Raw genomic sequence first — 13,828 nt, 5'->3', positions numbered from 1 at the left:
ACATATCCATGTGGAGACATCTCACTGGGCACGGACGTCAATTCAATGTCTATTCCACGTGGGATCAACATGATTTCATTGAACTGATGTTGTTTCCAGTGTGTGCCCAGTGGGTTGTTACAACAGCATCCTGATAAGCAATTCAATATTAGTTTTGAGAGTCAATTACTAACTATAGCCACATCTATACCCTGCTCTGCCCTACTTTCCAGTAGATCAAGGAAATCTGCATTTAGATTCAATTTACACAGTTGGCAACACATTTCCTAGGAAGTTAAATAATTATTGTAATACTAACCACACAACATGAAAAATGCTACCAGTGCTTGCTATGCATATGAATTACTCTCTTACCTCACTGTTGGTTCCACCTGTACTCCCTGTTGACACTTGTGGTCTAAGGAAGTCATGCATAAATAGAAACTGTGCCGACAATCACCTTAATGGACTGGAAGATAAGCCCCTGACAGATGGTTAAATAAGCCTTAATTGAATTGCCCAAATCTTCACCCACATCGTTTCCTTTCGCTCTTCTTTCCCTATCTTCCTCTTTCACGGCTCTATTCACAGCATTGGCCTCCAAGCAGACATACATCAGCTACAGTAACCATGCCATCTAAGAGACAGGCAGTGGAACTCCGGCTTGGAAGAATAGCAAGGACCTGCCCGTGGGGTGAACAAACACCAAAAACTGGAGCACCAAGATGCAAGAGCAGTGGCAAAGGTGGAGAAATGAGAATGAGAATAATCACTCAACATACGGAACTGATGTCACTATTTTCAAGAGGACAAGGCAAGGCAAATATATTGAATGCCAAACAAAAGCAGTGTGGGGTGGGGAAGTGGGGATGTCAGGTAGACAGTGATGTCTGCCCTCCCCATCCTCCTTGTGACATGTCAGATACACCAGGCAATTACATTTCCAAATTCAGTCAGAGCCAATGACTTCAATTCAGTGTTTTCCTTCTGGAGTTTATATAACAGCATTTCTCTTCTGGTGTTTTGTCTGAAGCTGACTAACACCCTCTTCGGTAAGAGTGAATTGAGTTTTCTCTTTGTGTGCAGCAGTGTTGTGTCTCTCTCTACCAGTAGTAATGTGCAATTATTTGCCTCCCTTTCTTCTCTGTCCTTTCCAATGCGGGTGAAATGCTGAACATAATATCAAATTAGTCAAAGCTGTCAAAAGTAGATGAAAAAGTGTGTTGTTGGTGTGGGGTAAGTCTTCATTCAAGGCCAAAATAAACTAATATTAATCCTCAGGCTCTGTAACATTAACATTATGTTGTCATCGTTTTAATGAAGGTCATAGTTGTGAAAAAGAGCCAACAAGTATGCACCTTTTCAACCTTTAACATGTATGAATATTCAGTGTTACAGCAGGGGTCCAATAAGTGTTTTCTTGTACATCAAATAAAGCGATGGATTTTCACAGATGATAGCGATATCATAGCTGACACCATCTTTACGCGCTTATATACAGTCATAGAGCATGCCTGTGGGAGCATAATGTGTACTGTGCTGTGTTTTCAAAATCTATTGAATCCAACATGTGTGAGGATTGTGGTACAACAGACACAGTGGCATTATCATGTTTTGACTATTACACACATGGTACCTTATGCAGATGAATGCAGATTAGAATACATGAAAAGGCATAAGAACTGGCTAAAAAGTAAAAGTATTGTATGTTCAACACCGCCTACTTTTTCAGTGAAATACAGCTTCAAGACTACAGCCCATAGACAGCCATGCACTGCCTCAGTGTATTCATGCTGGCATTCTCACATGTGAGAATATCATTTCATGGTCTTGTTCCATTAGAAATTCAGCAGTTCCATCTCAACGTGACGAATTTGGAATCTGTACCAGATATGTCTAACATATAGCTAGCTATTGGCGATAGGTTATGTAATGGTACAAAACACTCTTTGGAGCATCAGCAGTGTACTCTGTCTAGTGTGCACCATCCTTGGTTACGTTATTGACTCATTTGCCATGCACCTGTGATTTCCGTAATAGTGCTTGTTCCCTTAATGTTGTTCAGAGAAAGGAAGTCCCTCCACATCCACATGAGGGAATTGGGTTTAAAATCCCCTAAGGACAATATACATGCCTGTGCGGAAATCTAATTAGCATAATAAAACAATCCCCATAAGAATCTGTCAGTTTAAGCTAGAGATATCTGTTTGTTTGCATTGGATGCATCTCAATCCACCGCATCCAGCAATGTAACACTTCTGCATCTGCGTTGAAAGGTGACAGAGTTAGAGAGGTGTTTGACAGACCATGAGACATCCCGAAATAACAATTTGGACGCTACAATTATTGGTCTTTTCACAAAACCGTCTGAACGGTTTGGCCTAAAAGCTATTATGACCCCTCTATGCAAAGATGAGACTCTCACGAACAGGATGTTGTTTCCTGTTTTGGAATAACACGAACATGTCAGTGGTTTTGCTCTATGACCCCTACAAGCGACCCCCTGTATCGTCTGAGGTCCGTATGACCGATCTACCAACATCTGTCTGTAGAGTCCGAACAGTTCGGGCTATGTACTAATAACCTGTGTAAAGGTGAGACTCTGACAAACACGTAAATGTTGGTTTGTTGCTCTTGGATGTGCACAGACCTCACAAGACTCGTCTGAAGGTCCTCCGGTACCAGATGAAAAATTGAATGGAAGTATATACACTGCATTCGGAAAGTATTCAGGACCCTTGACTTTTTTCCTGATCAACCCACACAGAATACCCAATAATGACAAAGTGAAAACAGGTTTTTAGAAATGTATAAAAAATATATTTGTTTTACATAAGAATTGAGACCCTTTGCTATTAGACTCACATCCCGTTTCCATTGATCATCCTCAATGTTTCTACAACTTGATTGGAGTCCACCTGTGGTAAATTCAATTGATTGAACATGATTTGGAAAGGTCTATATAAGGTCCCACAGTTGACAGTGTATGTCAAAGCAAAAACCAAGCCATGAGGTCGAAGGAATTGTCCGAGCTCCGAGACAGGATTGTTTTGAGGCACAAATCTGGGGAGGGGTACCTAAACATTTCAGCAGCATTGAAGCTCCCCAAGAACACAACGGCCTCCATCATTGTTAAATGATGGAGTCTCTTACTAGAGTTGGCCAACTGGCCAAACTGAGCAATCGGGGGAGAAGGACCTTGGTCGGGGGAGGTGACCAAGAACCAGATGGTACTCTGAAAGAGCTCCAGAGTTCCTCTGTGGAGATGGGATAACCTTCCAGAAGGACATCTCTGCAGCACTCCACCAATCAGGCCTTTATGGTAGAGGGGCCAGACAAAAGCCACTCCTCAGTAAAAGGCACATGGCAGCCCACTTGGAGATTGAAGAAGACTCTCAGACCATGAGAAACAAGATTCTCTGGTCTGATGAAAACAAGATTGGACTCTTTGGCCTGAATGTCAAGCGTCACGTCTGAAGGAAACCTGGCTCCATCCCTATGGTGAATCCATGGTGGTGGCAGCATCATGCTGTGGGGATGTTTTTTCAGCGGCAGGGACTGGGAGACCAGTCAGGATCAAACGGATGGATGAAAGGAGCAAAGTCCAGAGAGATTCTAAATGAAAACCTACTCCAGAGCGCTCAGGACCTCAGACTGGGGCGAAGGTTCACCTTCCAACAGGACAACAACCCTAAGCACACAGCCAAGACAATACAGGAATGGCTTTGAGTGACCCAGCCAGAGCCCGGACTTGAACCCGATCAAACATCTCTGAATATAGCTGTGCAGCGATGCTCCCCATCCAACCTGACAGAGCTTGAGTTGATCTGCAGAGAAAATTGGAAGAAACTTCCTAAATTGTCACGGTTTTCCTCCTCTTCATCTGAAGAGGAGAGGTGAGAAGGATCAGAGGACCAATATGCGGCATGGTAAATGTCCATGGTTCTTTTAATAAGAAAATCTCAACATGAACACAACTACAAAACAAGAAACGTGAAAACCCGAAACAGTCCCCCGTGTGGCACAAACACTAACACAGGAATCAATCACCCACAAAATACCCAAAGAATATGGCAGTCTAAATATGGCTCCCAATCAGAGACAACGATAAACACCTGCATCTGATTGAGAACCAATCCAGGCAACCATAGACTTACCTAGACACCTAAAAGAACACAACCCCATAAATCTACAAAAACCCCTAGACAAGACAAAACACATAAATCACCCATGTCACACCCTGGCCTAACCAAAATAATAAAGAAAACAAAGATAACTAAGGCCAGGGTGTGACATAAATACAGGTGTTCCAAGATTGTAGCGTCATACTCAAGAAGACTTGAGGCTGTAATCGCTGCCAAAGGTACTTCAACAAAGTACTGAGTAAATGGTCTGGATTCTTATGTAAATTTGATATTTCAGTTATTTATATTTAATACATCTGCAAACATTTCTGAAAACATGTTTTTGCTTTGCCATTAAACAATTTAATCAATTTTAAAATGAGGCTGTAATGTAACTAAATGTGGGAAAAGTCAAGGGGTCTGTATACTTTATGAATGCAATGGGAGACTGTTTAGTGACACAAATAAGGGCTTAAGAGTAAGCCTATACAAATATCTCCTCTCATCTGCACTGTGGCCATGCTTCATTGTTGTTAGTCATACATTATTGTTAGTTTAATTTCATCATTCTGGAAAAAATATCAGCATTAGTGTTACCACATCAAGGACAATCAGTAAATAGGGTAAGAAAAAGATTGGCAAGATTCTGTACCACAGCAATTCATATAATATGGTAATTGGAAAAATGATTCTATAAGCTCCATAAGGAAAACAACTGTAGAAGACGTTTATAAATAATATTGGATAGAAAAGGACAACCCTGTCTGTTTAATTTATGATTCTCAACACTCTGCTTCAACAATGATCGCCGATGTTGCAGCAAAATTAAATGTTTTCATTTTTCATTGTTTAAGATAAAGTATTGTGGGATTGTTTGTGTTTGTGAATATGATGATTTACTGTTTGTGCCTCCCCTTCATCTTTTTTTCCAACACTTGCAAAATAGAGTATGTAAGTGCTGATTGAACTAAATGGCAAGTTAATGTATGTTATTACAAATTAATTGATCATGTCTGCTTTATGTACTGACCTATTAAAAATGAAGAAAAATAAAAAATAAAAATGACAGTGCCTGGATATTTATGAATTATCTATAGAAAACATGAAAATGTGTTGAGCATGTTAATTTTTATACAAGATATTTATAATAAAATACTGTTTTTCAAAACAACATGCTGCTTCTTATTGTTGAGGTCAGAATATGACATGTTAATGATGACATTATCTCCGGGGAAACCACAGTGCTGTTCGAACCCTAGCCTAAGAAATGCATGGACAGGGAGAGATTTGTACTGGGGACACGCAGGCAAGTTGGAACAATTAATCATTAGTATTCTTTATCTGCAGGACACTGTAGGAAATACACAGGCAGAGGGACCAACAACGTTGCACCAGCACCACCCCTGCAGCATTCAGGAATAATTGATCTTCTTCTGCAACCCAACACAGCCAGACTCTGAGCTAACGCCATTAAAACCCCAGCCTTCATGCCTTATTTTTGTTTTCTGTTTAAAGGGATGTCACTTCTATTACAGATAATGTGGTAACATAACCTGAGTGTACAAAACAATAAGTACACCTTCCTAATACTGAGTTGCACCCCTCGTTTTACCCTCAGAACAGCCTCAATTAATCAAATAAAATGTTATTTGTCACATGCGAATACAACAGGTTGAAATGCTTACATTGAAATGCTTACTTACAAGCCCTTAAAAAACTTGTTATGGCTGGGGGCAGTATTGAGTAGCTTGGATGAATAAGGTGCCCAGAGTAAACTGTCTGCTACTCAGGCCCAGTTTCTAATATATGCACTTTATTGGTAGATTTGGATAGAAAACACTCTGAAATTTCTAAAACTGTTTGAATGATGTCTGTGAGTATAACATAATTCATATGGGAGGCAAAAACCCGAGAAAAATCCAACCAGGAAGTTGGAAATCTGAGGTTTGTAGTTTTTCAAGTCATTGCCTTTCGAATATACAGTGTCTATGGGGTCATATTGCACGTTCTAAGGCTTCCACTAGATGTCAACAGTCTTTAGAACCTTGTTTGATGCTTCTATTGTGAAGTGGGGGCGAATGAGAGGGGAATGAGTCAGAGTTCTGCCAGAGAGGCATGAGCTGACCATGCACGTTCACATGATAGCTAATTCTCTAGTTGGAACATTGTTGAAGATTTATGTTAAAAACATCCTAAAGATTGATTCCATACATCGTTTGACATGTTTCTACGGACTGTAACGACATTTTTTTACTTTTAGTGATCGTGCGTCATGAATTTGGATTACTGTGCTAAACGTGTGAACAAAAAGGAGGTATTTGGACATAAATGATGGACTTTATCGAACAAATCAAACATTTATTGTGGAACTGGGATTCCTGGGAGTGGATCCTGATGAAGATCATCAAAGGTGAGTGAATATTTATATTGCTATTTCTGTTGACTATACAACATGGCGGATATCTGTTTGGGTTGTTTTGGTCTCTGAGTGCTGTACTCAGATTATTGCATGGTGTGCTTTTTCGGTAAAGCTTTTTTGAAATCTGACACAGCGGTTGCATTAAGGACAAGTGTATCTATAATTCCATGCATAATAGTTTTATCTTTTATCAATGTTTATTATGAGTATTGCTGTAAATTGATGTGGCTCTCTGCAAAATCACTTGATGTTTTGGAACTACTGAACATAACGTGCCAATGTATACTGAGATTTTTTATATTAATATGAACTTTTTCGAACAAAACATATATGTATTGTGTAACATGAAGTCCTATGAGTGTCATCTGATGAAGATCATCAAAGGTTAGTGATTAATTTATCTCTATTTCTGATTTTTGTGACACCTAACATAATCATTTGGTTTGCTTTCGTCGTAAAGCCTTTTTGAAATCGGACACTGTGGTGGGATTAATAAGAAGTGTATCTTTAAAATGGTGTAAAATACTTGTATGTTTGAGGAATTGTAATTTGGGGATTTCTGTTGTTTTGAATTTGCGCCCTATACTTTCACTGGTTGTTGTCATATCATCCTGTTAGCGGGATCTCAGCCCAAAGAGGTTTTAACCAACAATGCAGTTGTAATAAAATACCCCCGCAAAAAGTAAGAGATATGAAAAATAAATCATTAAAGAGCAGACGTAAATAACAATAGCGGGGCAATATCTTTACAAATAGGGGGTATCTTTACAAAGCCAATGTGTCAATGTGCACTGGTATCGAGGTAATTGAGGTAATTATGTACATGCAGGTAGGGTTACTAAAGTCACTATGCATAGATAATAACAGAGTAGCTAGTTCTAGTTTGTTGTTGATGTGGACACCAAGGACCTTGAAGCTCTCAACCTGCTCCACTACAGCCCCATCGATGAGAATATTGGTGTGCTCGGTCCTCCTTTTCCTGTCATACACAATCATCTCCTTAGTCTTGGTTACATTGAGGGTTGTTATTCTGGCACCACCCGGCAAGGTCTCTGACCTCCTCCCTATAGGCTGTCTCATCGTTGTCGGTGATCATTCCTACCACTGTCGTGTCATCAGCAAACATATTGATGGTTTTGGAGTTGTGCCTGGCCATGCAGTCATGAGTGAACATGGAGTGCAGGAGGGGACTGAGCACGCACCCCTGTGGGGCCCTCTTGTTGAGGATCAGCGTGGTGGATGGGTTGTTACCTACCCTCACCACCTGGGGGCAGCCCGTCAGGAAGTCTAGGATCCAGTTGAAGAGGGAGGTGTTTAGTCCCAAGGTCCTTAGCTTAGTGATGAGCTTTGAGGGCACTATGGTGTTGAACGCTGAGCTGTAGTGAATGAATAGCATTCTCACATAGGTGTTCCTTTTGTCCAGGTGGGAAAGAGCAGTGTGGAGTGCAATAGAGATTGTGTCATCTATGGATCTGTTGGTGCGGTATACAAATTGGAGTGAGGTTAGGTTTCTGTGATAATGAGGTTGATGTGAGCCATGACCAGCCTTTCAAAGCATTTTATGGCTACAGACGAGAGTGCTACAGGTCGGTTGTCATTTAGGCAGTGAAGACGTCAGAGCATGCTCGCTGTACACATCCTGGTAATCCGTCTGGCCCTGTGGCCTTGTGAATGTTCACCTGTTTAAAAAATGTCCCTTGGTCGGATATACGTGCTTTCAGTTCATCCCATTTATTTTCCAGTAATTGAACGTTAGCTAGCAGAACGGAAGCCAAGGGCAGATTAGCCACTCATCGCCTGATCCTTGCAATGCACCCTGATCTTTTGCCTTGAAATCTCTGCTTCCTTCTCCAGTGAAACACGGGGATCGGGGCCTGGTCGGGTGTCTGCAGTATTGGCCAATTTTAAGTGAGTAATCCCAGTTCTGATGTCCAGAAGCTCTTTTCGGTCATATGAGATGGTAGCAGCAACATTATGTACAGAACAAGTTAATTAAAAAAGTATATATATATCTATAAATAGCATGATTGGTTGAGAGCCGATAAAGACGGCAGTCCTACCCTCCGATGCCATCATGTTATGGGGCATGAACTCTACAAGGTGTCAAGCGTTGCACAGGGATGCTGGCCCATGTTGGCTCCAATGCTTCCCACAGTTATGTCAAGTTGGCTGGATGTCCATTGGGTGGTGGACTATTCTTGATACATACAGGAAACTGTTGAGTGTGAAAAACCCAGCAGCGTTGCAGTTCTTGACACAAACTGATGAGCCTGACTACCATACCCCGTTCAAAGGCACTTAAATATTTTGTCTTGCCCATTCTCCCTCTGAATTGTACATATACAAATAGTGCAAATATTCAAATTTCAAAAGTTTCCTTTGAATGGAGAGAAGGATTGCTACTTCCCAACAACACCAACCCCCACAAATACAGCGAGACAAAGAAACGGCTGTAGAAAACAATTTGAAGTGGAAAACACATTATAGCACAGAATATTTTTTTACAAGGATTTTTCAAGTGATTAATCATGTTAGTGATGACAGCAGAAAAAATAGATCCGTTGCACCAGCTCTGCTATTTTATACCATTGTTCTTAGTGCATAATTATTCATGATAATTGCTTGCGAGGCAGAGACAAATGAGCACAATGTAGATCATCTTAAATGAGTTCAATAAGAATCTGATCCCTACCTACCCAGTTTTGTTCCCAATTAACTGTATACTGTTCCAACCCTAAATGGTCCTTTACATCTGCAGATCACAATATGTATGGTAATAACTATTCATTTTGAGCATAAAAGGTAAGGGAAATACCAGATGTGACAAGGAGATCAATGGAACACAGACAATGGGGCACCATTCAAAATATCTGATCTAACAAAGTGGATATTCGTTATTTTCATCATGATGTGCGTGTTCTAACAAGCACACTAAAATACAATTTAGATATATTTGTCTGTTTTCGCTGAATATTATGTAGAAGTTGTCCTTTTCTGGTTTAGAAAATAATTATGCTAAATGGTAACTCCCATTCGTGTACGCTGGTAACATTGCTAACCATATAGAAATGGGTGGGAGTCTTTTTAAATGTAATGCAGTTGGTTGGTAACGATGGTAACGATGACATGAACATTGGGCTTGACATACATACCAGCATAGTGTGAAATACACATACTGTATAAATCTTCTTAGGGATAGCCCCCTTTTTTTCAATTTTTGCCTAATATGACATACCCAAATCTAACTGCCTGTAGCTCAGGCCCTAAAGCAAGGATATGCATATTATTGGTACCATTTGAAAGAAAACACTTTGAAGTTGGTGGAGATGTGAATTGAATGTAGGAGAATATAACACAATAGATCTGGTAGAAGAAAATACAAAGAAAAAAACAACCCGTTTCTTTTTCTACCACCATCTTTGAAATGCAACAGAAAGGTCCCACTTCCAGCCATCACTCTGGTAATTCCGATGGTGTCCAAAAGATGGCAGCAGTGTATGTGTAAAGTTTCAGACAGATAACTTGAAGTATGAGCTAACTACATGACATTTACTGTGAAGTCATCCAGGTACATTTGGGCAAATCGTGAAGGAGACATTTGCAATCATATGACATTTTTTCTGCAAGAATATCATCAAATCTGTATACTTGGACTTTGATTTAGCTTTTCCAGTATTAGTAGCCATATTACAAGTTCAACATTTGTAAAACAACCAGTTCTCATAACTTCAGAACTCTGAATCTTCTTAGAATTTTTGTCCAAAAGGAAAAGGCATGCTGTAGCAAAAAGTTAGCATCTACATTTTGCGAAAGATACAGGGAGATTTAAGCCAATTTAAGTCAAAACTGTAACTAGGCACTCAAGAACATTCAATGTTGTCTTGGTAAGCAACTCTTAGTTTATATTTGGCCTTGTGTATTAGGCTATTTTCCTGCTGAAAGGTGAATTTGTCTCCCAGTGTCTAGGATTTTGCCTATGCTTAGCTCTATTCTGTTTATTTTTATTTAAAAAACTCCCTAGTCCTTGCTGATGACAAGCATACCCATAGGATGATGCAGCCACCACCTTGCTTGAAAATATGAATGATGGTACTCAGTGATGTGTTGGATTTGCCCCAACATAAAGCTTTGTATTCAGGACATAAAGTTGAGTTCTTTACCACATTTTTGGCAGTTTTCCTTTCTTGTCAAACAGGATGCATATTTTGGAATATGTTTTATTCCGGTAATAAGCTTCCTTCTTTTCAATCCATCATTTAGGTTAGTATTGTGGAGTAACTACAATGTTGTTGATCCATTCTCAGTTATATTGTAACGTAGACGCTGGGAGTGGAGAAGCAGGTGCAGGTGGTAACTTCAATATAACAAACATGGAGGGATACAACGTAGGAGTAGAGTCTAGACATGAACAACAGAAACAACACTGCCAGGGGACAAAACCTAATGGAGTGCCAGATAAAGGGGAGATAATGAGTGAGGTAATGGAGTCCAGGTGTGCCTAATGATGAAGCGTAGTGAGAAAAAAAATCTCAATTTAATAAATGTTATATTCAGGCTGTAACAGAAAATGGGGAAAAGGTCAAGGGCTGTGAATACTTTCTGAAGGCACTGTAACTGTCAGAGAGCAACACACAGTGTAGTTGATCTGTTATGTTGTGTTATGTCAGATGTAAACACATCTAACCTTGACACTAAAACTAATCTGAATTTATATTGTGTACATTTTCATATGACATATGACATTTATCTGTCATTTTATATGTGGTGTATCCTTGTTGGTATTAAAGGAACAGATAGAGAATGCTACTAGTGCATATGTTTAAGATGCTGCCAGACAGCATATCCCATCCAGGCAATCGTATGGCCTAGGGCCAAACCTGAGATTCTGCAACAAACCTGATATTCAGGCAATGCTCATAATAATCTACATCATCATCTACACTGTTGAATCATAAAACCAATGTGGTGTGCTAGAGGAAATGTTGTCAGGGGATTGCAAGGAAGATGAATGGAAGCGAGAGACAGAGACAGAAAACTGAAAAGTACAAGAGATTGAGGTGGATTTATTGAAAGACTGTAAAGCTCCTCAAGGCCAAACCAGTGCTGGGGCTTGCTGCAGTACATGGTGAATGCTAAGTGATCTTTTGAGCTCTGTCCAGAAACAACTGTATAGCACAACATTCATACTTTTTCAATTGTTTTATTACCATGACTACAAGTATAATTGAAAGTTAATGATGGTCTAATTTAATGTACACTGAAATAATGGTCCTGTAAAATGTATGTTAACAGATATTGTGACATATAAGAGACATATGTAATAAACATTCAAATACTATGTGTCACACATATACTGTATGAGCATGTAAGGTAACATATATTATGACATATAAAGGGCATTGTAACATATACGCAGGTAGTCAGGAAGCAGGTGCAGAAGGTGACTTTAATAATAATGAACATGAAGATAATACAAAACAGGAGAAGTGTACTGAACGTAACCAAAACCAATACTGCCTGACTGCTGAGGCTACAGAGGGCTATATGAAGGGAGAATAATCAGGGTGGTGATGAAGTCCAGATATGAGTAACGATGGGGAGCAGGTGTGCGCAATGTGGGTTGACAGGACCCATGGTTAGTAGACCAGCGACGTTGAGCGCCAGAGGGAGGGAGAAGGAGTAAGCACAACAGGCAAATTATATATATGTAATTCACATTTCAATACTACATGGGTCACACATAGACTATATGATCATAAAAGTATTATACATATATGCACATATGTGTATACATAAGGCAGAAATATATGTCCCATATTTGAAAATGGCAAATTGTTGTATATTTCAACATACAGTGCCTCGAAAAGTATTCAGACCCATTTACTTTTTCCACATTTTGTTTACTGTCAGGACCCGGTTACGAACCCGGGCCTCCGGAGTAAAAAACAGTTACTTAACCAACTGAGCCACGAATAGTCGGCAGAACCCAGAAGATGAGGCAGACACAGCAGTACTTGAGACGGTGTATTTAATTAGGTAAAAAGTGAAGTTCTTCAGGAAAACATGTAACTCCACAACCTCAAAAGGAATCCTACAAGAACAAAGGTAATCCTCCAAGACAAAAAAGGTAAATCCACAAGGTGGAAGGTAAAGCACAAAAAGCCTCAAAAGATACTCAAAAAACAAACAAACAAGAACAAAAAACAGAATTCCACAAGAGAGTCCACCGGGATCAACAAGAGTTCTCAGAGTACTAGGGCTGGGTGCTAACATACAAACACAGAGCAAAGAACAGAGGAAAACAAAGAATTTAAATACAATCAGGGGAAATGAGGCACAGGTGCAAATAATAATGGGGATCAAGGGAAAACAAAAGGTCAAAAGGCACAATGGGGGCATCTAGTGACCAAAAACCGGAACAACCCTGGCCAAATCCTGACAGAATCCCCCCCCCTAGGAACGGCTCCTGACGTTCCTACCAGCTCTCTCAGGGTGGAGGGCCCTGAACTGACGAATGAGGTAAGGGTCCAGCATGTCTTTGGCAGGAACCCAGGAGCGCTCCTCGGGACCGTAGCCTTCCCAGTCCACCAGATACTGCCAGGACCGCTGCACCCGGCGGGAATCCAGTGTCCGATGGACGGTATAAGCCGGCTGGCCTCCAATGACACGAGGCGGAGGGGGAGGTCTGTCTGCCGGGACAAGGGGAGAAAAAACAACAGGTTTTAATAAGGAAATGTGAAATGTGGGATTAATCTTAAGGGATCTGGGTAAGTGTAGGCGATAAGAAACTGGGTTAACTGTCCTGGCAACCTTAAAGGGACCGATGTATTTTTGGGACAGCTTGCGAGACTCCACCCGTAGTGGTAAGTCTCTTGTGGAGAGCCAGACTCTCTGGCCGGGGCGCAGGGTAGGCCCGGGACGGCGACGTCTGTTGGCTTGTTGTTGGTACCTCTGTGAGGAACGCATAAGATTAAGACGGGTCTTCCTCCACATAAGCCGACAGCGTCTGACGAACTTCAAGGCTGAAGGCACTCTGACTTCTGCCTCCTGGTCCGGGAACAATGGAGGGGCATAGCCAAACTGACACTCGTGCGGGGACATACCAGTGGAGGAGGAGCGCAAGGTGTTGTGCGCGTATTCGGCCCAAACAATGAAGGACGACCATGTGGACGGGTTGTTACGGGTCATACATTTCCCTATGTAATGTATGTTTTTCGGCTGTCCCCATAGGAAAACCCTTTTTAGGTTCCAGGTAGAACCCTCTGAGGAAAGGGTTTTAAATGGAACACAAACGGGTTATACCTAG

At 40.7% G+C, this 13,828-nt stretch overlaps 1 protein-coding gene across 1 annotated transcript in view; it reads left to right on the top strand.

Moving 5' to 3' along the window:
• Nucleotides 1–2,770, top strand: part of LOC124032048 (metabotropic glutamate receptor 4-like) — a 316,925-nt gene extending 314,155 nt beyond the window's left edge. Inside the window, exon 12 of the mRNA XM_046344062.1 lies at nt 571–2,770. Coding sequence (XP_046200018.1) covers nt 571–620 — 50 coding nt within the window. The 3' untranslated portion in view covers nt 621–2,770. The remainder of the gene's footprint in view (nt 1–570) is intronic.
• The last annotated feature ends 11,058 nt before the right edge of the window (nt 2,771–13,828 follow it).

Source organism: Oncorhynchus gorbuscha, linkage group LG03, assembly GCF_021184085.1.
Source record: "Oncorhynchus gorbuscha isolate QuinsamMale2020 ecotype Even-year linkage group LG03, OgorEven_v1.0, whole genome shotgun sequence".
Lineage (NCBI taxonomy): Eukaryota > Metazoa > Chordata > Actinopteri > Salmoniformes > Salmonidae > Oncorhynchus > Oncorhynchus gorbuscha.
This window is presented reverse-complemented; position numbering and strand designations above follow the sequence as displayed.